Source organism: Xenopus tropicalis, chromosome 3 (assembly GCF_000004195.4).
Source record: "Xenopus tropicalis strain Nigerian chromosome 3, UCB_Xtro_10.0, whole genome shotgun sequence".
Classification (NCBI taxonomy): Eukaryota; Metazoa; Chordata; class Amphibia; order Anura; family Pipidae; genus Xenopus; species Xenopus tropicalis.
Window position 1 is genome coordinate 82,376,909 of NC_030679.2, and position 25,580 is coordinate 82,402,488.

At 36.4% G+C, this 25,580-nt stretch overlaps 1 protein-coding gene across 2 annotated transcripts; it reads right to left on the reverse strand.

Moving 5' to 3' along the window:
- Positions 1-202: 202 nt before the first annotated feature.
- On the reverse strand, positions 203-22,420 carry proser2 (proline and serine rich 2). 2 transcript variants are annotated; one of them, NM_001097195.1, is given in 4 exon segments: positions 203-4,234; positions 4,691-4,913; positions 13,175-13,393; positions 22,228-22,420. In NM_001097195.1, coding segments are annotated over 3 exon segments (2,232 nt in total). In that variant the 5' UTR covers positions 13,313-13,393; positions 22,228-22,420; the 3' UTR covers positions 203-2,363.
- Positions 22,421-25,580: the final 3,160 nt, after the last annotated feature.

A 25,580-nucleotide genomic window follows, 5' to 3' on the forward strand; every position in this document is an offset into this window, starting at 1 on the left:
CTGGGTTCCCCAGGATCAATAGGTGTGTTTGTGCATGATTCAATTTGTGAAAAACCTTGCAATTACTTTTTAGTGCTCCCGCACATTCACTTATGGGCATAAATTAGGCTTATTGTCTTTATTTTGCCTTTTAACCTAATGTGCTGTGTTTTCTTTGCATAAAGATGAAAAAACTGAATTTGGCAAGATGTCAGAGAAATGATTGTCATTATTTAACATGGTTTATTAAATGCAACAGCAGTTAAACACGGAACATGATATGATACATGGTATTTATTAATATGAACATAAATAGTTATTGTAACAGACAGTATGACATAAACAATGACATCACAAATACAAATTGTAATCATCTTGGACATTTCAGTTTAATTCTTGGGGTTGGTTTCCCGGGAGATCCCTCATTTCGAATATTATGTTAAGAATTAGGTTCTGCCCCCATACCCATTATTCTGTTTTAGACGTGTAAAATTAATAACATCCTAAGTTATAAGACTGTGGAATGGCAGTTCGGTTAGATAGGGACCCAGCCTGAAGGCCAGTTTATTTGCTGAGAAGTTATAAGATTACTTATGAACAAATGTATATACTGTAGATACTAAAAAAAAAAAAAAAAAAGCCAACCCCAAAATAACAGGTCTTTGTCCCTGGTTGATGGTCACACAGCTCTCAAAAATTATAATTTTAAGGATTATATGTTTATCAATTTTCACACACTGTTATGGTTCAAGGCACCCAGACAAATGGTGCATATAGAAAATGTACCCAAAGGGAAAGGGTAAGCTTTCCAGCATCTCAGTGTTTCTAGAAAAATTTCTGCAGTACAGTAATTGGAAAATTGCATACATGTTGAATACAAGGGTTTTATACCTAAGGTTCTCAGATCGACTAGTAGCCCACTATAGAAGAATATACTGATAAATTAGAGTCCATTTAATTTGCATCAAGCAGTATTTATATCTTAATCCTAATAAAAAGATTTCCAAATGAATGACAATTTTAAGCAAAGAAAGGTGGATTTGAGGTAGACTGAGCATTGGCTAACTACTGTTGACTCTGAACTTCTGGTTTTGTCACTGTAAAGTAGTGCAAGTATCGCAGTCTGTGTTTGGCTCTTAGTTTGTGAAGAAACTTGCTCTTTGCTAAATCTTCTTTAAAAGGACATTCAGCTCTAGGTAAGTTGATTTTCCTTAAATATCACACAGGTCAGATTTGTATATTATATTATAAAACAGTTTTACTGAAAATCAGAGGTAGACTGAGTGACTATTAGGTTTGATGCATTATGTATTAAATATGATTGCAGTGCAAAACAAAACATCATTTGGTAAAGAAATCTATGGTTTTATGTCAGCATGCTTGCGTTTTTTAGTCTATATTGGCAAACACTGCTTACCCTTTATGTTGCCAAGCCCTAGAAACTGACAGGAATCTGTCATCTCATAGTTGGCTTTGTAATATTAATGGCAAATCTTACAGAACAGCCCTGTAGCAGTTGCTTAAATGTACTGTAGTCAGTAGCATAGCAAAACATTCCAGTATCTGCATTGTCATGTATCAGTAGCATCTCAATCATCAAAACATGAAACCCAAGACGCTTTCCTTTAAACCGACATACTCTTAAAAGTGCAGCCTGACAGCAAGAACAAACCTGTGCATTTCTGGGCAGTATTACCCAACACAAATAACATCTCAGATTTTTTTATGAATATTTTAAATCTTAATCAACACCAATATAAGTGCAGTGCAAATAGAAATCTGCAGTTGTTGGAAAGGGTCTCATGGGTTACATTGTCCTTACAAAAAGAAAAATATGCATAAAAATATTTTATGTACAAGTTGGCTACAAATAAACATACATAAACATTGTATAAACATTTTATAATCACAGCATTATTCTTTGAAATACATATAGTTGCCCCTTCTAATGGCACCCTCTGTAAAATTGTATTGATTTGTATTGATATTGTATTGATTTACGCTTTGATTTAGATGTAAGGGAGATGGAAAGCCCCCAATATACACATTTATATTTGATGCAGTGCATCTTGCAAACATATGTCATATTTTTGTATTCATTAAGAAAAAACAGACAAATACAAAAATATAGTTGTGGCCTTATGACCCGATACTGTGCTAAATTTACAGTCAATGCCTTTGATTCTGAAACTCATCTTTGGAATTGAAGAGTAGACATATTTCTGTTCTACACATTCTACACTGTCCCTTACATTTCAGTAAAAACAATGAGAAGAAGTGAAACATAATAATATATAAATTCTACCAGACACTCAAACCAAAGCCACTGATTTTCTGGACAGTGCCTGCTAAATCCTGCCATGTTGAAAATCAGAATCACAGTTTCAGAATGACTTCTCTTTCAAGAGTCCAAGTTTACGTAGAGCATCCTTTCGTGTTTCCTCAGATGCATCACGCCCTGAGAACTGCACTGTAATACCCTGAGGCCGGAACCCTGTAGGTCTTGGCGTAGAGTAAGATCTTCGAATGTCCTGATGAAGAATTGAATTTTTCTTCTCATTATTGTCCTGGGGAGCAATAGGTTGGATGTTCTTTTCAGGAGATAATGCTTCACCTTTAAAAATAACAGTTTTCCCTATGGGTACAAAGGGACTTGGCTCACTCTTTAAAATATAACTGATACTGTTAGATTCTGGAGGGAAACTCTTTGGGGGTATAGAGTAACTAGAATCTTTTCTTCCACTATTTATGATATTTTGATTTTCATTTGAAAATCTTCTGGGAGCTTCATGTGGTAAACTCTTTTGAGGTACATAGGTATTAGGCTCACTTTTTATGCTACTGCTATTTTGATTGTCATTTGAATATCTTCTGGGAGCTTCTTGCGGTAAACTCTTGGTAGTTATATAGGGATTAGACTCACTTTTTAAGCTACTGTTATTTTGGGCTTCATTTAAATAGGTTCTGTGCATGTCATGGGCTACATTCCTGGGAGACGTAGGGCCACTTTTATAGCTACTGCTATTTTGGTTTTCATTTGAATATGTTCTGGGAATGTCATGGGCTACATTCCTGGGAGTTACAGGCCCACTTTTAATGCTACTGCTATTTTGGGCTTCATTTAAATAGGTTCTGTGCATGTCATGGGCTACATTCCTGGGAGATGTAGGCCCACTTTTAAAGCTACTAATATTTTGGTTTTCACTTGAATAGGTTCTGGGAATGTCATGAGCTACATTCCTGGGAGATATAGGCCCACTTTTTATACTACTGAAGACATTTTGATTCTCACTCCTTGAATATTCATATGGTAAGCTCTTGGGTGATGTAGCGAGACTAGGCTCAGTTTTTAACATATTGCTGGTATTTTGTTTTTCAATGGATAATCTTGTATACTCATGTTGTAAGCTTTTGGAAGTTTCAAGGGGACTAGGTTCACTCTTTACACTACTGATATTTTGATTTTCATTAAGATATCTATTGGGAGAATCATGTGGTAAGATTTTACTATGTGCAAAGGGAATAGGCTCATTCTTGATGCTATTGCTAATATACGGTGATTCATGTGAATATCTCTTGTGAGAGTCTTGTAGTAAGAATTTAGGAGAGATGGGACCATTTGAGACTGGAGAAGTAGGTATACCAGCCTGCACTGTTGTTTCTTTAACTAGGCCTAATTTGGTCAGTGCTTCATATCTAGCTTGTTCCGTAGTCACGTCCCGAAATGAGGTCTTCCTGCTTAGCCGATCATAATTGACTCGATCTGTTTCATCATCAAAAGAAGATGGTCCACTAATGTTGGCCAATACTTTAGCCTTTCGCTCTTGTACATTGACAGCTGCCTTGGCAATGGTTTTATTATACTGTTTTCCAACTTGTTTGATACTTATGTTGTTTGGGAAATTATTATGTTTAGAGTTGGGTGGGCCAGTAAACATGAAATGTCCTTCACCAATAGGTGATGTTGCAACACTCCTTTTTAATTCAGTTGGTTTCCCCTCACTTGGTGGTAAAGGCGAGGCACTTAAATTGTCTGAATTCTTCTCTGAAATCTTTTTAGCTATTACAACAGGAGTTGGGATTGCACCAAGAAGTTTTTTGTGCTCTATGGGGAATTCAGGAAATTCAGATATTCCCTTTGGAGAGGCCATTGGTGGGATAGTTACAGGTGAAGCTGTATGGATTAGAGCCATTGGAACACTTGTGTTCATTTGTGTCTGTTTTACATCCTTAGCTTCCTCTATACTTTGTGAATCTAAAATAAAAAAACAAACAAATATTTTATAGTCTTTACTGACCGTATATTTTAGAATTACCAGATAATAAATGAGTATGGTGTTAATTTAATAAATAAATAAAATTCCAGTGAATAATATACCCCATCCCAGTGAAAATGCTGCTCTTTTTAATCTGCAATTGCAAAATAGAGGTCTACCTGACTTCTATAGGTGATTAATAGAGTCAACATCTTCAAGAAAAAAAATTGCTTATATTATTGCAATATATCTTTAATGTACCAATATATAACTGTAAATTTCACCTAGCATGCAAAGGTTTATAAAAATCATAGTGTTAGGAAATGGGTTCACACACAAAATCAAAATTATTCCAAAACTACAGATCTAATAAAGCATTAAAATATAGTAATATTTTACAAAAAACTCAAAGTGACTTAACAGTGAAAGGCAAGTTTTAATGAAAAATAACTTACTTGGCAGAGTGTGCAGTTCTAGATTCTCTTCAGCCTGGACTAGGTCTATGATATCCTCATTTTCTGAGTGACTTCCTTCTGTTGATATTGAATAGTATCCAAAATGATTATCCTGGGAACCTGGTGGCTCTTCTATATCATCCTCAAAGGCATCCAAGGTTTCCTCAAAAAACAGGAGGGCATTCTTCTCTTCACTGGTTAAATATTTGAGGTTCTCATCATCCTATCAAGTGAACAAGATGAATAAATTGGTGGCAAAGTAATAACAAAGCGTGCATAATAATGTGAATAACATATGCATTCAATCTACAACTTACAGAGCTCCTGCCTATATCTAAACTGCAATTTCCAAATTCTGACTATGGATATTTGATGTTCAGCTTTTGTTTCAAACTGCATGTGGCGCCTCCCTGTTCCACAATATATGATATAAGAGGTGTGGTGATGATTAAATGATAATTTAAGGCTACAACAGTTCAGGGCCAGGAAAGATACAGAGATAATGAAAGTCTAAATCACACTGAAATAAAAAATCCTGTAGCAGATACATAGTGTAAATTGTCCATATTGCCTGTGACTGCCTAAGTATCAAATAGTTACATAGGGTTGAAAAAAGAGTCCATCAAGTTCAACCCTTCCAAGTAACACACAACCTATACTTACCAATCTATACACTCACATACATAAACTATTTATACAAACATTAATACTAACTGTAGATATTGGTATCACAATAGCCTTGGATTTTATGCTTGTTCAAGAACTCATCCAGGCCCCTCTTAAAGGCATTAACAGAATCTGCCATTACCGTGAAAAACCACCTACGCTGCTTCAAATGAAAGCTCTGTTCCTCTAATCTAAAGAGGGGGCCTCTGGTGCGTTGATTGTTTTTATGGGAAAAAAGAACATCCACATCTGCCTATAATCCCCTCTAATGTACTTGTACAGAGTAATCATGTCCCCTCGCAAGCGCCTCTTTTCCAGAGAAAACAATCCCAGCCTTGACCATCTAACCTCATAGCTTAAATCTTCCATCATAAGTATCTGAAATACAGACATTACAAAGCAGTAAATAATTTCTAAAGGTATAAAAGAGGTACAAAACATGGTAAGGAGCGTATTACACTTCAGCCTCAAGCCAGGCACCACATCTCTTTTCTTCTACACTAAACTTCTCAGTCTTATACTTTTCCAGGCCATAAAATCATCTGCACAAGCCCAGTACCATGCATAACTTTACAGAAAAACAGATACCATTCACAATAAAACAGACAGAACACTTTCTACATAAATGAATACACTAAAGGTGGCCCTACACGGGCCGATTGTAGCTGCTGAAATCAGTCCCTTTACCAATTGGGCAGCTTATCGGCTCATGTAGGGGAAACAACGGCTGGCCTGCCTGATCGGTATGTGTTCTGAAATCGGGCAGATATCAATCGGGCAGGTTAAAAAATTCAGTCGGATCAGGGACCGCATTGACTTGTTGATGCAGTCCCCGAAGTGACTGCGCCTATTCCTTTACGTGTATGGCCACCTTTAGGCATTACATTAGTTAAAGGGGCAGAATACACACTTGTTCGACATGTACTGAAAATTTATTTTGAGTATTCTTTTATTACAAATCCATAATTTATTTCTAATAAAGCACTAATGAATATTTTTGTTTAAAAATGAGTTTGGTATAAAGAAACCATTTCATTCCCCAACAACCTTGTTACTAATTAGAAGGAGTTTATTATACAGTGGGCCACTAATTACCTTACTACCTTACATAGTATAGTAGGTGGTCTTAATTTTACAAATTATTGTGTAATAAGCAAAATATGACATTTGAAAGTTTTACTACACAAAGCAAGTTTAGCATACTGTATGTATTTTTTAACATCCTAGGACAGGGATCCCCCAAGCTTTAAAGATAAAAAGAGTTGGGGAGCAACATAAGCATGAGAAAGGTTCCATGGGGTTCCAAATAAGGGCTCTAATTGGATATTTGGTAGCCTCTGGACTGGCAGGATAAAGGAGGCTCTGTTTGCTGAAAACCCATAGGTAGAGGGTGACTTTTTTTGTTTGTGGAGGCTAAAGATGGGCCATACATAGACTAATCTAAAGCTAGTGCATCTATCACTGATTAGGACACTTCACAATGTTGCATGGAATATGTCTTGTTCCTTACTGTAACTGAAAAAAAATACAAAGCAGTTCAAGGCATAAGCACTAAATGGTGCACTATTGTTCCTCTTAGAGCTCTGAAACTTCTGGCTCTGCTCTTCATAAATGAAGCCTATAGCAATTACCAATTCTCTGCTTATTATAATCACATTTACACACTACAGGGAATTATTTGAATATGGGCAAAGAAATATCCTTATTTAATTTGTTGTATTATGTATTTGTTCTTATTATGTTTCCTGCTACAAACCACTAATCATGTATATCATACATTTCCATATCATACAAAACTAAAGTGAAGAAGATAATGCCAAGAGATGAAGCACACATTAGGGTTTTTGAAGTGCAGGGAACTAAATACCCCTTTACCTTGCAAGTTCTTTAACTCACTCATTCAGGCATTAATTAAACTAGTAAAAAGCCTTTATATTCCTTGAACCTGATTCCTGCATAGTAACAGATCTGGACCTGAGTATGAAAACATTTACCCTTTACATGCATTACATGATCATAAACATTACAGAACTGAAACTTAGGTTACACAGTGCCTAAGACATAGAGTTTATTTTTCTGGGTTACATGTTAATCTGTGTGAGATTGCCTTGCAACTTGTGATCCCATTTGATGTCTTAAATGTGCAAGGGTGTATAACTACAAAAATATTCCAGAGAGAAGGCATCTGCAATTTGATTTGAATAATTATTCTGGATTGCACCAATTTGTTGCACTTTGCCTCCTGCCTTACACATAATAAATGACCATTCTACACTTACAATAGGTCACTCATGGCAACTAACACACAAATATGGCCATTATGGATGAAGCATAAATTCATAAATCCATAATTTATGGATTTAGCTAAATATCAAATCTTGGCAAAAGATTTAGCTGAATGCTAAATGGAAATCAATAACCATTTAGAAGATAAAAGAAAGCCATCTACTGCATGTAATTTACCGCCAAGGCCCCAAATATACATACATTGTATATATTACTGAACAATTAGTCAGATTAGCGGTGTCACATACAAAAAATATTTTTTGGTTACAGATAATCAATTCAAGCAAATCAAAATTGTGCATACTATACCAAACATCATACAGGTGCTTCCCAGTGCCACTTGGTTCCCCAGACTCTGCCCTCCTTGCACATTTCAATAGACTAACTTTTTAATAGAATGCTACATGGAAGCATTCCATTTAAATTTGAGCAATAAAAAGTAACCTTTAGTGTCAATAGCGTATAAAAATAGAAAGGAAAAGTGTGCTAAGCCACAATAATAAAATTAAAATTGACATTATAAATCATGGTTTAGGCAAGGATTCTACCAAAAATACTGGTCACCAGCATAGTGAAACAGCAATAATCACATAACCTACATGCTGTTTGTATCACCTCATCTGGGTTCTTAGTAACAATTGGTATTCAGGATATTCAGGTTGATATTAGCCAGTCAGTGGCATCTAATCAACAAATGGTGCCTTCAGAGGCTTGGGTGATAAATTAGGGTGGCTTAGCCTGTGGACATACGGTAATATCTTATCATCATCATTGCCATTCTCATTTCAGTAATGGGCCTGCCTATAACCACTCTGTGGCAACTAGTAAAGTGCCTGTAGCGTTCCAGCCCACATCCCAAATTTGACCTGCCTATAACCACTCAGCGGCATCTGATTCACTCAGCTGAATTCCGCCCAAATTCCACCCACGCCACCACCTCACAATCTCCTCCTAACCGAGTATTGAAAGGTCCCGTCTAACAGAAATTAAAAAGTGCCTGACACGCGCTTCGCCCTCTGCAAGCACAGAAACCTACCCATACTAATACCTTGGTATCCTTCAGGCCCACAAATGCTTTGCTGGGCTAAATCAAAAACAGTTCAAAATTGCCCCTGATAATGTGTCATCAGCAGATTTATTATATATCCCCAAGGGCAACATACAATCGACATTCAAATAGCACCTGGATACTTGAGTGTCAAGGGTTAAAACAAAAATGTTCTAGAGAGACCACAATTCTGAACTTTTTTTAAGCAAACACATTCATTTTTCTATCTACTATAGTGCATCTTGTTTAAACATGGATGAATGGTCGTGTTATGTTTTAATGAGGAGTAAATAGTAAGAAAGTTACAAAAAAATAGACAAATATATTGTGCTGTACACTGAAGACTGTCAATAAAGGCATACTGGGAAAAAACTAAAACTGTAGTTGTTATCAGACAGAGTAGGCAAAGTGTGAGGTATAACAACAATTTAAGAACTATGCTTACTGAAGGCCTTGGTGCCAAGTATTGGCTTCCAGTAGATAGTACCACTCCTTGCCTGCCCATGGGCTACAAAGCACTTCATTGTATGTAACCATTTTGTACATTTTGTATAATCCTGTCTGTTAACATGTTTTGGATAAGTGGACTGGTCAGGCCTGGCATGAGATGTAATACTGTCCATAGGATTTGCTTCTATTCAGTAATAAGAGCATTTGTGATCCTAGCTGGGCCATCAGGTCTGGATTAAAGTTGGAATTTCAATTCATCCCACAGATCAGTTGGGTTAAGGTCAGGGCTTTGTTCCTCCCATTCCCACTCCCATCTTATCAAACCAGTTCTCTATGGACTTTTATTTGTAAATATGAATAAGAATATCATCCTGTGGAAACAGGAAAGGTCAAACTTTTGCAAAAATAAGGAAGCATGCAATTGTAACCATCCATCACTCACTGCCATATAGTCCAGACCAATAGTTCTTGTGGTTTCTACAAACAATTTGGAACTCAGAGTGAAAATCAGTTTTAGAAAAAGTGTTCCAATAGTTTGGTTATATAGTGTAGTATCCTCTCTGGTCTGGTTTAATATTGCTTTTTGCACCACACGCCAGCTGGTTTACCACCTACATGCAATGAATGTTTCAAACATTCCCTGCAGACATTGTCAGCACATCCGCTTCTGTGGGTTGTGCACATGCCTGAAAGCAACGTGGTGGAAATTGTGCACATTTTTTATTAGTTATTTGGCATGGTATGTATATCTAATGCTTTCCAGTTAGTTATACACTGTATATATGGTTAGTCACAGGGTATGCAACTATGTCTGTACCTGTATTACTGGGCTGTCTGATTCACTGTGTTTTTCTACAATTGATTTTGAAATCTACTGTACACTGATAATATAAAATGTTACTGTGAATTTTAGTGTGCTTACTTGTTTTTGCACGTAATGGCCATACAGGAAATGACATATCATGATACATATGTTTGGCATGTGGATTTTTACCCATTTTAAGCCAAACAAGGCTGATCTGATTGTATGTATGTTTGTTTGTTTGTTTAACACTTGGGTTAACGATCAAATGTGTTGCCAGTTGTGAGCAGCCCATTACACATCTTAATGCTTGTTCATTCTCCTCCACACTAACTGAGCAGCCCATATATAGTGCCCCTTGGCAACAATCTACTCTCCCTTATTTATCAAGCAACAAACAAGAATCGTACAGTAGCACAGTAGTTAGCATTGCTCCATTGTACTGTTGGGGTCCTAGGTTTGCTTCTGACCAGAACACTATCAATATAGATTTGACACTGTTTTCTTTCCTATTCAGACCTTTCCTTTCTTGATGTAATTGACTACAATGTGTAAATTTGATTGGGATCTTAGAGTGTCAGCGTCATTGTGAATGGTGAACAATCTTTGCAATCACTTCATAATATGTTAATACTATATAAATAAAGCATAATAATATTAAGTATAGTACAATTTCTCACTTTGCCTTCCAAATACTCCATATGGCACTGTGTAAACATTATATACTCTAAGGGGCTGATTTACTTACCCACGAACGGGTCGAATGGAGTCCGATTGCGTTTTTTTCGTAATGATCGGTATTTTGCGATTTTTTCGTATGTTTTGCGATTTTTTCGGATTCTTTACGAATTTTTCGTTACCAATACGATTTTTGCGTAAAAACGCGAGTTTTCGTATCCATTACGAAAGTTGCGTAAAAAGTTGCGCATTTTTCGTAGCGTCAAAACTTACGCGAAAAGTTGTGCATTTTTCGTAGCGTTAAGTTTTAACGCTACGAAAAATGCGCAACTTTTTACGCAACTTTCGTAATGGATACGAAAAACTCGCGTTTTTACGCAAAAATCGTATTGGTAACCAAAAATTCGTAAAGAATCCGAAAAAATCGCAAAACATACGAAAAAGTCGCAAAATGTTCGTTTTCAAGTCGGAACTTTTCCAATTCGGGTCGGATTCGTGGGTTAGTAAATCAGCCCCTAAGTGATTGACTTTAGACTATTAGTGAAAATTACCAAACCCAACTCGTAGACATATAACAAAGATGCTTTTAATTTCAACCCATTTTAAGTGCACAAACATTATATATATATATATATATATAAGTGAGCTTTCACTAATAAAAAACCACAAGAAACTGGTATTATTCCATGTTCAGCAGAAACACATGACAACATGAACTACAGAGGCAGTGCTGTCCAAATACCGGAAACAACCAGACTTGAATTTTAATTGATGGTTATGTGCTATGCATAAATCATTGCCTCTGTGTGACATTCCTGCTTAATGAATTGTATCCAAGGGAACCGCATATGCCACATTCTACCAGACATAGCTTTACAACTCATGCAGCTGTACAGACTCTAATAATAAGCTAATGAGCCTATCTTGTATAATTATTTCCTACCTTACTTTATTACCTATCATCCACATGCTAAAGGTTCAGAAGGTATTGTCACGTAATATGTGCCCAAAGAAACAGTAAGTCCTATTAAGCACTTCAACCCAAAAAGGTAGCTACTATACAGTACATTCTAGCTCATTTACTATCATGGTACAAATTTGCTCTTTTGCAGTAAGCCATAGCAAGCAATCATATATTAGCTCCCATTAGCAGTTGGGAAAGGTTACTTCTCTGGAGCTACAGTTGAACAACAACAGCACTTTTATTTGTTTTTCTTTTTATATCTGTATCACTTTGGTAAATACAGACAGCTCCTATGTAGGGTTGCCACCTGGCTGGTATTTTCCTGGCCTGGCCTGTAAAAATTAGGCTTAGTGCCAATGTTATTAACAAGGAAAAATTATAAAAAATATAGGAAGGTCGTATTTTTTCCAAAAAAGGTGGCAACCCCACTCCAATGTAGTAATATAAAAATGCGTTTTGTTACTGCACCCATGCCAACAAAAATTGGTGGCTTTAAAATAGTTTGGCTCTTAAATCATGAAGGTTGATTAACTGTGATTTTACAAACATATTAACAAATTAAAATATAAATATCTACAAGTTCCTGGACCATTTAAGATACGCAGGTCTTGGCTCAGGAATTCTGGGGGCAGTCTTGACTTTTAGATACCTTTCTAATATCCTCAGAATTCAACCTTGAAGCGTTTTTAGCAGTCCTATAATCAAGGATAAACCAAACTAGTGGCACTTTCCATTGTACACAATGGAAAATGGCCTGCGCTTTCACACTAAACTATTGTCAAGACGGGGATTACTTTATAAGAACCTTCTGGCGAGTGAAAGTAAGAGTCATATTTCTAGCTGGGACTCGTGGCACATCACACGACTGAGATCCCATGGCAGAGAAAATGTATGTTGAGACGTGAAATGCAGTCTGCGATCAGATTGCAAGCTTCTTATGTAATGGCATAGTGTTACAACAAGCTCAGCTATAAAGACTTCAACGATCTACAGTGTAAACATAGCTTGTACTTGAGGAGACAAGAAATTGACTTTACCTTGATTAAAGGCGCAGTAACATATATAAAAAATAATTTGGCATAATTGAAACTACTATATTAAAAGCATATCTCTGAAAACACAGCAATTTTAACAAAACAGTGCCATCATCAGGACATCGCGGCATGGTTTCTTTTGGCTCTAGAAATATGTAAAAATGCACTTTTACATTGAAGCAATCCTAGTAAAGTTGAATATCACACAGTATGAAGATTGAAGTCTGCACTAACAAAAGTTAGTGACGTCTGTGATTGCAATAGAAGCACAGAAACCATTATTACAGCACTGGGTGATTATATAGGAGTATGAAAAGGATCAATGTAATTTTTGGTGCATTATAGCTATCCATGCAAGAGTACCATGCCCAGGTTTAGGGGGCACCCTGAGTGCACTGGCATTCAAGTCATTAGCCAGAAGGTGATGCAAAATGCAACAAGAGAGCTAACAGTGTAAATTTCAAGCATGCAATTTTCCACTTATACCCCAAGGTGGGAATACATATCAATCCTCTACAGAATGTTGTTTGAAAATGTCATGGCCACTGGCACTTACCAAGTTAGAACTTCGAGATCTGGAATGCCGACTTCCCTGACTATTGAAACTTCCGCTTCTTTCAGAGTCACTAAACGTGCGGCTGTGGAAGTCAGGTTCCATTTCTGAGGAGCTCAGTTTTATTAGGTTGCTTGGCATTGTTCAAAAAATGAGCTTCTGTAAATAGTCCTCAAGAAGAGAAGGCTGGCTTGTAAATTTTTTACAAGCATAAATCATAGCCTGTAATAACAAATAATTATAATTATATCAATTAAAATGATTTACTAAAAAGCTTATGATGGGCACAGATCATTATTGCATTTAATGTGCATTATAGTATTAAAGGCATACATTGCTGTAAATCTAGGCACAAAGCCTTCTAGGCTTTATGGCCTTTTGAAAATAGGATTATTTGCTTAAATATTGAATACAGTATATTATAGAACACATATTTATCACAATTTAAGCTTGTTATTTAGCTCATTGGTTTGAAATTATCAGCTAAAAAGAAAAATGTGATTAAGACTAGGTACCCACCAGGGAGGATTACTTTTCAGTGTTCGGTGTAAAACTCGTTGCTGCATGGGTTTTAGGGGGCTATCAATGGACTCTGGATTATTTGTGAAAACACCATTGTATGCAAGCCCTTTTGCCAAACAATACTGCATGTAAAATTGTTCACTGTTTAAACTGGCAGCCAACAAGCATTTCTGATCTTTTATAGCTGCCCAGCCAAAACACAGATAACTAGCAAGTGCTCTAAATGGTACCACAGCAAAAATTAATTTACAAACATGATTAGGTGGAGTTAGCAGTACTACTGTCAGCTGGCAATAAAGACACACCAAACATAATAAATGGACAGGCCCGACGTAATGGGTATGAACTAAAATAATGTATTATTGGCTGCACTGATGGATGGCACTTTTTCATATAGCCAACTACAACCAGTTTAAAATATTTATTTCGACCCATAAACCGTGGCTGAGCCAGAGGCAAGACTATTCTCTGCATCACACACCACTAAGGGAAATGCATTTAGCTTATAGTTGTAGGTCTTAAATGCTATTTGAACAGTGAAGTTGTAATTCTTAGCAATATATATATTCTTATACAATATATATATATATATATTGTATATTAATTCTAAATGTTTATTGGTTTTAAAGTTATTTAAAATGTATTAGATATTAGAACCAACATTTGTCAATTTACCTTCTCTGTACTCCGTACTAGCTCTGATGCCTGAAATGATGTTGCAGACCAATTAAAAGACCTGGGAGTAGATCTAACTCTTACTACAATTTTAAGAGCCAAATGACTTTCTAAGTATACTAAAGCTTGTGCACAACAAAATCTCTTTGCAGTGTCAGTTTATCATTAGTAATACATTACAACAACCAATTTAGGTTTAGGTAACCATAAACGGCTTAAAGGGATTTTCTTGCTGAGCAAACCAAGGATATGCCCATATCTGAGCGATGCTTTAGAAATGATTGCTTAGTAAATCAAATACAGCAATACACAACATATCAGACTTGCCAGTTCTGAGAAGGCAAAAAGTAAGATGCTCCTATTTCACTTTTTCCTTATATTGTCTTTTTTGTTCTTCTGTACAAGGCATCCTGAATATTCTCTCTCTCGTCCCAGCCTACATTTTCTAGAAAACTCTCCCTTCTGCTTTGTCTCATTCTCTCCACTTTCACCACCCTTCCACTTCCTTTCATATTTACTATATCCCATTTCTGTATGATACTCTCTCTCTCTTTCCACCCTTATTCTTCTGTATTCTTCCCCTTTATCTGATTTCTCTTTGCTTTTAGAGTTATCTCTTCACAGCTCCACCCCTCACTTTTTATGTTATTCCCTTCTCTCAGATGACCCCACATGATAACCCTGTGCCTTCTCCCTAGTTTTTCTCACTTTTTATGCATTTTTCCCCAACCCCTTCCCGATTTCCTCTTGTGAACACCTTTCATATTCCTTTATTCTATGGCACTGCTTCTGAAATTAAATACTTTACCTCTTCCCATTAGCCCGCACATTTATTAACTCTTTCATCCTATTACTATTTGAGGGGGGATTTGGTGTTCTGCAATATTATGTGGAATGGGGTAGACTAGCAGGAAAACTTTGAACCTCCTGTTAGGCTATCCAATACCTGTTTATGCAATGCTGCAGAATAAAGGACTTTAATGCTGTAAGTTACACAGTAATGTGAACACAGTTTACGGCCCCTTCCTCCATGAAAATACATGTATGATCAGATTCAACATGCAAATAAAAACAAGCAAATTGGAATTAATTGATATCAATATAGAGTGTGATATTATACGTATATAAACACTTTTATGAGATAAGAAGTACAGAGAACACGAACATTAGCATCCTGAACAGTACCAAAACAGCCACATGGCGAGAGCTATCCTTCCCCTCTGTTCTCAGTAAGAAAGCAAGTATTTGTGTCCCAAATGTAATATTTATGCATCTCTAAATTCAGGGAGGTCCATTTACTTGGCAAGTCCTCAGACAGAAGGGAGGACAAAAAAGACAACTGGAACACAGACTGATAATGTAGCAATAAAAGTATATCTGTATTTAGTGTTCTCAATAATTGTGAATTACAAGGTGGTGACATTAGTGTGAATTGTGAGAATATATTTATATTCTAAATTGGGACTCAACCAAATGTTGCATTGCCAACGAGGTGTTTTGCTTCCAAAAGAAAATAGCAAATTTACCATTTGCAAATACAAGGAAGGCTATGCAACACAGTTGCACTTCCCAGTCACCACACTTCAAGCCAGCTAAACACTTGCGGGAGATTGATAAGAAGCTCCTTAGTGATTTGTTTTAACATTACAAGGTGCACAGAAGCTGATCTTGAAGCCTTGGAGTATTAAAATATTTTGTCCTTATGTCCTATATTTTGTCATTTAACTAACATTTTCTAAAATAAATCCACTAATATATATCTGCAACTAACATCAGCACATAAAAATGTGTATTCTTGTTTTAAGTACTCTACATTTTACAAAAGAAAATGTAATGAAATGAAAACAGGGATACCAAGAAAGAAATGTGCTTACCTTAATGAGAACTACAAATCATGTCTGAAATTCAGGTTGCGGAAATGTCTACATTAACAACAATGAATGTTACCAAGTGTGCTTTCCTAACACACCAACATTTACGTTAGCGCTGGTGTCCCTTTAAGCCTACTGCTGGTGATTTATATCCCATAAACCCTCCATCATGACCCGTCAGCTGTATATTTAGTTAAATGACATCCATCTTGAGGCCCTGATATGAACAAACAGTAATGCTACAGATCTTCACTCTTCTCCTCCCTTCCCCAACTGGTTTGACTTGATTTTCGAGAACAGCTTTACATTCTTCTAAAAAGTACGAGCTAGATCAACACCCTTGTCTTTCGCTGGGTAACTTGCTGGAGAAAAATTTTCAGATCACTTGAAAAATAAGAAAAAATAATAAGGTAGGTCCGCATTATGCCTGCATAGCACATGCTGATGAAGACCTTAAGTAAAATCCTTCTTTTTACATGTCTCATGTACACTTATAAATATGAGAGAAAACTAGGCAGCTCTGGTATCCTATAACTCTCACCAAAATGGTGGTACAAACATTTAAAAAATAGTTCTGCAGCAAAAACTATCTTTAGATAAACTATCTTTAAATGCAATTTTTTCAGATTTGCTTTCTAACATTACCACCAAAGGTTAGATAATTGAGGCATCTGTAACTAATGACAGTGCACAGAAACATTAAAAAGACTGAATAGCCCATCATCACCTATTAATGGTTCCTCTCATGATAACCTACAGCTATTGAAAAAGTGTACTGTACATTTATTCATTAGTTATTAAATAAAAACAAAAACAAACAAACAAGTGTGTCATATATTGTCAAAGGGTTGTATTATGCAATTAAAAATGCAAATGAGTCCAGAAGGGCATAATACTAATAGATATATCTATATCACATCAAAAGGGTATTTGAATTGTTCTAAAATCTATTTAATATAGAAATCCACAGCAACCTCAACAAAACTCTTTTTCACTACACTTTATAAAGTACTGGATTAATTTACCATATGTTACAGTTGTCACTGTAACACTGAGGCTTACAGACCAAGACCCTTTACTATGCACAAATACACTAGCCATGTTCATCATGAGCCAATGCACTTGCTGCTGTGTTTTTAGACTGCAAGAACAAAATAGAGGACCCAAAGGAAACCCAAACAAGCACAGGCAGAATGTAGTACCCTATTAAAGGATAAACAGTTACAGATGAGAAATAGGAATAAAAGAAGATCTGAATAATAAGTGGCAGTGCTGAACACTGAGGAAACCTTACATCAATTGGCAAAAGACCTAAAAGCTGCAAGAAATAACAAAGACGCAGACATGAGACACAGCCTGAAGAGGAGTTCATTGTGCATGGAAAAAGGAACCATGAAGAGGAATAATTTACATCAAATACATTATTTGGATAATGTATAAGGTGATATTCCTTGACATGCAGCATCTGAGGGTGGTGAAGACATTTTGCTGTAAAAAATGGGGGTTACAAGATGCAAACTGTTCTACACAGTGATAATGTAGGAAGCAAAACTGATTGGAAGCAGGGGTTGCCCACTTTTCTAGCACAGGGATATAGGAGAATGCTCTAACAGAAGTATGTAGGGAATGCATTTTGTTTTCTTTCAAACCATTACAATATAAAAGGCAAGTGAAAAAGCTCACTCAATACTACATGATATTTGCCATTGCTAAACCAAATAATGTTTAATTCTAGGCCTGCCTATAGTGCTGAGTAAACTTTCATGTCAGAACCTATTTTTCTCCTTCTAATTTGGGAGGGCTAAACAACAGTTATATGTTAGCAGGAAGGAGTTAAAAGGACTGATTTTATACTATGGATTGTATTGCTACAAGCAATTACATGTATGAGGTTATTTTTTGTTTTGCCACTATCATTTACAAGCTAGTTGTTAGTGTCAGACCTATTCCTTTAACCCTACCTGCACAACAGCAACAATGACAGTAAAATTGATGGGTATCAGGTGTTTTTGCAAGTTTCAAGTCAAAGTATACCCTGAAAATAAGTGAGGATTAGATGACCAGAATAACACTTGATGCCTTCTGTCAGGTCTTATTGTTTTGCATGTCTATAGTCCAGTACTCAGTGTGTGCATGAGTAAGCCTGCTTTTGTGAGACAACAATAAAAAATAGCACGGACAAACTAAGTGCCTACCGATATCATCATTTGCCAGCCAGGAAGAAAAAATACGTGTAAAGTTTGTCTAACATATTTTCTGCACGCTTTCACACCCTTTACACCTTAAATGAAAATCACCCTCTTCATTTAGGAAATGAAGAATAATATATGGTTCTCGATTTCAGTCTGGGCCGAAAAGAATAATTATCTTTAACAATAAAAAAAGAAGCTCTAAAACATATTTTACATCATCTAAGGTCTTTGTCTCCAGTACAAATGAGTAGTAGTCTTTTCTTAACAGTTCCCCAGTGCCAGTAATTAGTGGACACTCAGTACAGAAATACTGTTAAAAGCCAAACCAAATTCTTACTTAAAGGAAAACTATACCCCCAAAACAATGTAGGTCCCTATAAAATATATTTTTTATAAATAGTTTTAATTTAATTTTAATTTAATTATAAATAGTTTTTAATAGTATATGCCATTGGGTAATCCTGAATAATCCTGAAAATTCTGAATGCCATTTTAAGTTCTAAGGGCTGCTCCTTGGGATCACATGATTCACAGCGCAAACAAACAAACACATACATGATAGGTAATATCAGCCAATTAATGGACATATTTCTGTCTTTTGCTCCCACACTTCTTCCTGTTACGGTTATAGCTGCATTATTTTCTGTCAGGTGATCTCTGAGGGAGCACACAGCCCATCACTAAATGGTGCATCAAGATAACGGTAAAAGATGTAAAAGGACAACATTTACTGAAATATATATTCCAGTTTGGTAAGAAAGTTAATACCATATTAAGTAATCTATAAAAGTATCTGTTGGTTAAATGTTTATTCTGGGGGGCTGGGGGGGGTGGTATACATATTTCCTTTAATAGCAACCAGTTTACAAAAAGGTAATAAAGTATCAAATGTAATTAAGTATCAACGTTTGAACAAATACTTATCCCACATTCTTATAAATGTATAATGTCCAAACATTATAATTATGTGCACATGGATCAAACTCTTAGTGGAAAGCATTTCATGTGCCCAGATTGCATTGTTAGTGCTTATTATGACAAGAACAGCTAAATGCTATCTTGTAAATGTACAAGTGTGAGTGCACTTACAGCTGTAGAACATATGGATATGATAGTAACTGTGCAAACACCAAACTAATTTGTAGACATTAGGTGGTACACCTATATTTTATATCCAGTTCTGGTAGGGTGAAAGTAGAATTGTGTGAGAGAGAAATATGACTGGATAAGTTAATTGCCGACTGGGAGTGTTGGTTTTTTTTGGATGCCTCTTAATTAAGTGCTTGTGCAGGACAGACTTCCCTACATGCAGCAACCCAACAGCCACATTGAGATTGTAAACAGTTGAACCATTCCTTCCAAGTTACATAGCCTAGGGGGTTTTAGCTATTTGATTTCTATCATCAAGGTCCAGGGTTATTCAGGATCATAAATACACATTTACCCCAAGTGCCTCCATAACTGTTTTTCAGGATCGCCCTATATCCACTGGTGTGGGAGCCCAAAGCAGGCCAGTCTAGGAATCTATGGCACACACCTAGCAGGTGTTGCTGACGTCATCACAAATGTAGCTCTAGAATTTACCATGATGCCTAACCTTCAAGGTAACTTAAATGGTTTGTTCTTACAGATGCATTTTTAAAAAAATCATGTTGTTGCTTTCACAGAAGAATCACAAACCTTGCCTTAGCCGGCTGGTTCTATGCTTTTCCAGTAAATTCTAAGCTAATGTTTGTTACAAAGCACAAAAAAAGAAACTCAAATAGATTTATGATATTTTCCAAGGGTCAGCCACCCATTGAAATAAAGGGTTACATATTTACATATTATTCATTTTCCTTGAGCACGGTGTTCTTCTTGATGATGATTTTATATATATATATATATATATATATATATATATATATATATAGAGTAGCTGTAGAGAGAGTCTGCACTCACAGGTCTTACAGAAAATGTAGAGGTGTTTATTCAAATCAACATCTAAATGTTGTTGATTTGAATAAACACCTCTACATTTTCTGTAAGACCTGTGAGTGCAGACTCTCTCTACAGCTACTCTATATATATATATATATATATATATATATATATATATAATATATATATATATATATATATATATAATATATATATATATATATATATATAGAGTAGCTGTAGAGAGAGTCTGCACTCACAGGTCTTACAGAAAATGTAGAGGTGTTTATTCAAATCAACAACATTTAGATGTTGATTTGAATAAACACCTCTACATTTTCTGTAAGACCTGTGAGTGCAGACTCTCTCTACAGATACTCCATCTATTATTTTGGGACTGCACCCAGGCTCCCTTGGACCTACTTATACGTGAGTGCCTGTCTTCTTGCAACATATATATATATATATATATATATATATATATATATATATATATATATATATAAAATCACAAGTATATAACACCAGTACCTTGAATCATTTTCAGCAGGGGAAAGCAGAAAGAAATGCAGCCTGTACTTCATGAAGTTGTGTTGCCTGTACCACATCAAGTTGGGTTCCACCTGCGGTTGGTGCTTCCCTGCAGCAGACTTCATTAAAAAATAAAACAGTTTGCATTTCTTTATGCGGTTCCTTGTGGTGGAAGGAGTGATAGATTCACAATAAGGAACCACAAATGTAAGGATATTACAAATCACTAAGGATATTGTACAAAAGCACTCAACCTGCAGCCTTGTGCCTTTATGTGGCCATGGAATTCTGCACTGATGTCTGATATTATATATTAGACTACTACTGGGTACATTATTTTATTGCAGCTAGTCACTTCCTGGAGAGTTCACCTTAGTGAAATAACTATATTTGAGCAAAAAGTAAAAAAATTATTTAGTATTTGGGCTGCAATTTGCTGAAATTACATGACTATTAAAAAAAAAAAAAAAAAAAAAAAAAATGTATGAAAGTGATGAAACCCTATAGTTAACCCTAATGATACCAGAGAAGGCTGCCCATTGCGACTTTTGCATGACTTGAAATGCAAATATTGGACAATTGTTTTTAACAGATATTGACTTTTCTGTTTCAAAAATAAATATGTCAAGGTTTACAGACACAACTACATAGACAAGAACAAATACACAGCATAAATGTCTGGACACTGTCTTTTTCACATAAGGGCAGACTTCTAAAGGTGTGCGTACGTGTACAAAGTGGTGTAAAAACCAACAGTGCAATTACAAAAGCACCACTGCAGTCCTTACAGGTGAATGAACACTGTGCATCTCTTTCCCAGGGATCCATTAAGACTGCAGTATTTATAAAGGGGTGTATTTTCTTATACAGCTGACTAATGCTGACAATGATTATACATCGCCACAGATCTGGTGTAACCAGCTGGTGTAAATGGCACAATTTCAGGACGAGAATCAAAAATGATGTAAAAAGTGCCAGACAACAGCTTTTATCAAGATAAGACTTTTTGGCATAATGTTAAACACTCCTGTTTTATCAATCAAGCTGTTTGCTGCTTATAAATTGTAGTGTATTTTAATGGCATTTTTTTGCAGCTTTAAAATTTTCCCTTTAATTTGGACCTGCTATGTTTTCCAATCTGATAGACTAGGGCTACATTTATTATGGATACACTGTGCCCTGGGTGCTCTGAATGTCACTAGAACACCACAATATTATCATTGGACAGAATGTATCCTATCTATGCTGAAATAGGGCTAGAGCAAGGCACCAGGTAAGGAACACCACTCACACAAGTGTGTATAACAAACAGAGAACTTCTATTACCAAATGGAGACAGACTCACCTGGGCTAAGGGGTCAGGGACCGGTCTGAGATCAGTGCTGCGAGTGCGCTTCAGTATCGCTTCCCACAGTCGCTGAAGAGGAATCGCACAGGTGAATGTGCCAGGTGTCTCACTGCGACTTGTAGAGTTCAGAGTAACTAGAAGGTATGGGGAGCAGAGGGAAGGACTGTAGGAATGTTCATTTAGAAATCAGATCACACCCTCGAACATGTACAAGATGTTTAATGCCACCTAGTGGCACCTGTACGTTTCTGCAATGAAATCGTTCGGTGGAAATAGAATCAGTACGTGTAGGGCCAGTTTAACTTCGTTCAGTTTAGTGCGGTGAAGGATGAAGTATGAGTGATTATGATTCTGTAGTGTCATAATACATACAGCCTTCGCTGCTTTTGTTACAAGGTGTGGCAAGTTTGGGAATGACGTTTTGCAGTTCAGCCACCATATTAATATTACGGATAAATGCTGTTGTGCACTTTATGGATTTTAAATTCATTGTTGGTCATTCAAATTGATTTTAACTCTGTTCCAAAGTCTTTTTAACATGATAAATGGCGTTAAATGTAAAAACTGGACACAAAAAGTAAAGCAGGATGGGTGTGTGCCATTGGCTATGTTGCTGTGTGGATATTAAATCCATATCATTTTTAGTGTAGGGGACTGAAGGTAATTACCCTTTATTCAGGCAGTCCCCTAAATTTTAGACAGCTAAGTGGATCCTAATTTACAGTTGAAAGAAACTGGAAAAAACTTGGTGGGCACCGTCCCTTGTGGGCCTCTCTGACCCAGAACTGATACCTGCCTGCCCACCCAGTCACTTTCCCGCTGCCCCTCCATCCCCTCCTTCCACAATCACTGCAAAAGTAAGTATTGGTGCCTAGGGGGTGGGGGTAGGTGTGCAGGCCAGTGCTGGGCCAAGCCAGGCAGGCACCCTAGGCAACCTGGTCTGCTTTGAATTAGAATTGCTTAGAATAAAGTTTTCTTTTATTAGGCAAAAAAATATTTTTGGTGTTGACATGTCCTTTAAAGAGTTACTTCAACTTTGCATTAAATTTTAGTATATGACAGGTGGGCCTATTTAAACAACTTGTCATCATTATATAGTTTTTATGAAACATTTTTATGTTGTATTAGACACTAGTCAGACTTGTTCTGGTTTTTCAGCCTGTTACTCAAACATTCTGTAAGGTTGTCAGGGTAACTGTCCCCAGCAACTAAATACATATTGCCTATGACACAGCCGTGTTATTAGTCTCATGTTGTTATTACACACTTTTCTTTTTAGGCCCTATTTTTCATTTTCCATTTTGATTTTGGTTATTAGGATAATTTACCTGTTGCATGCAGATAACAGGTTCAATTGCAAGAGGGATGCAGAATAAAAGTTGTATATATAAAAAGACAAAAAAATTAAAAATGAAGACCAGAGCACATTGTCTTAGAAATATGTGGTCTATACTGTATGAAAAGTTAATTTTAAGGTAAACAACCTAAACTCTTTTAGAAGCTGGTTAGATTTAAAGTGCTGGTGTAACTGCACTCCTGTGTCTCCTTTATATTCCTTTTCTTATGGCTCTGTTTCTCTTAGGGCAGAAGTACATTATCCTGATATTTTGTTGGATGTCCTTGCATTGACAGATCCTAAGATACTGTAACTAATATTAACATGTGATTTGCAAATTTTTTGAAAGATTTGCCATCCAGCACAACAGGACTGTTGGAAGGAAACACTGCAAGACACACAAAATATGATAAAAATCTCACAAGAGGTTTTGCCATAAGGTATATAGCTAATTATTTTGCATGCCCATTGCAAATGTGTTGCAAGCACACTCACTACCTTCCATCCCCTTACTGATATCACACACCGCCACAGCTGGCCATGATGCAATTGCACCCCCTGCCCCTCCAGTAGATACACCACTGCTCAAAAAACAGTTTATAGGCTCTAGTTGTACATGGGTTTTAAACATGCTTTTTTAAAGGGATTGTTTAACATTTAGCATATTAAAATATAAATAGTGAACAGTTCTTGGCAGCTTTTCAGTAATTCTTCACTTCTGTTTTAGATCCTATTACTGTATTTGCCTTCCTCTTCTGCTCCCTTTCCAGCTTGCACAAAGCTATTGCTCCATGACGTTACAAAGTTATTGTTATTTTTTATTCCATACTTTTTTTATTCAGGTGCCTCATGTTCATATTCCAGTCTCTCCTTAAAACGTCTGCCTGGTTACTAGGGTAAATTTGATTCTATCCAACAGCTATTGAAATTCCAAACTGGAGAGCTGCTGAACAAAAAGCTGGATGATAGGGGCCCCAGTTGCACAATTCGCACAAGGACCCACAGGTCTCTAGTTATGCCACTGGGGTTTATTTACTATTGTGGGCATAACTTTTTCATTAAGATACATTAGGTTCATCTGAGGAAGGGGTAGTTACACCTATAGTATTCCAGGATAGATGCAAGATAGCTACTGTTCAATAAGGCACAGCCACCACTGATCATTTTGGTGGTTCTTTTGTGTTTTCCACTGCACAGAAATGCAGGAGTTACCTAACCAACATGCAGTGGTTCTTCAGAGTTTGGCATTTCAGTTTCTTTGGTATGCTGCTGCTGTGTTTACATGATGCAGTAATGCACTCTATGAGGTAATATGTGGATCCAATATTTCTCTTTACTCTGGAAAATTAGGTAATTAAAATAATGTAAGTAAAACTTCAATTGTAATAAACATATTATTGGAGTTCAGTTTATTCTAGTTTTATGCCCCCTAAACTTGCCATGTAGAGGGAGTCAAACATAGAACAAACCTAACATTAATAGAACATACCCTGTAAAACTGTATTTGTTCCCCAGTACAAGGCTGAAGTGGATGTAAACCCAATAGTAACATATTGCAACATGAAAGTTCATGCAAGTTTCCTAGCGTTACATTTTCTATTTCCAATAACTTTAGGACACTTATAACATTATTGTTTGTACCTGTACTCCTAAGCAGTTTTAGTGTATTCCATTATACGGAACATAGCAGCTGACCCAAGTGCCCTCTAGAGGGACTGTACTCACAGGAGTGTATGTAAAAGCGGAATGCAGATAAAACTGTGCATGTGTTACATCCAGTCCCATGGGAACAGCTTCTCAAAGAGGAGAAGGTGTAAAGGCATTTATGGTATAAGAGCTTTTTGTACATTCCATTGCAAGGGAGAGTGAGTACAATTGCTGGCGTGAAACAATGTACAGAAGTCGGCCTTGCCCGCCTCATCACAGGTCTGTTAATCATTTGTCACCTGCTGCATTGTTTCAAGACAGAACCATCAGGACAGAGAATAGAAAGGGACAGGCAGATACAGCTTTC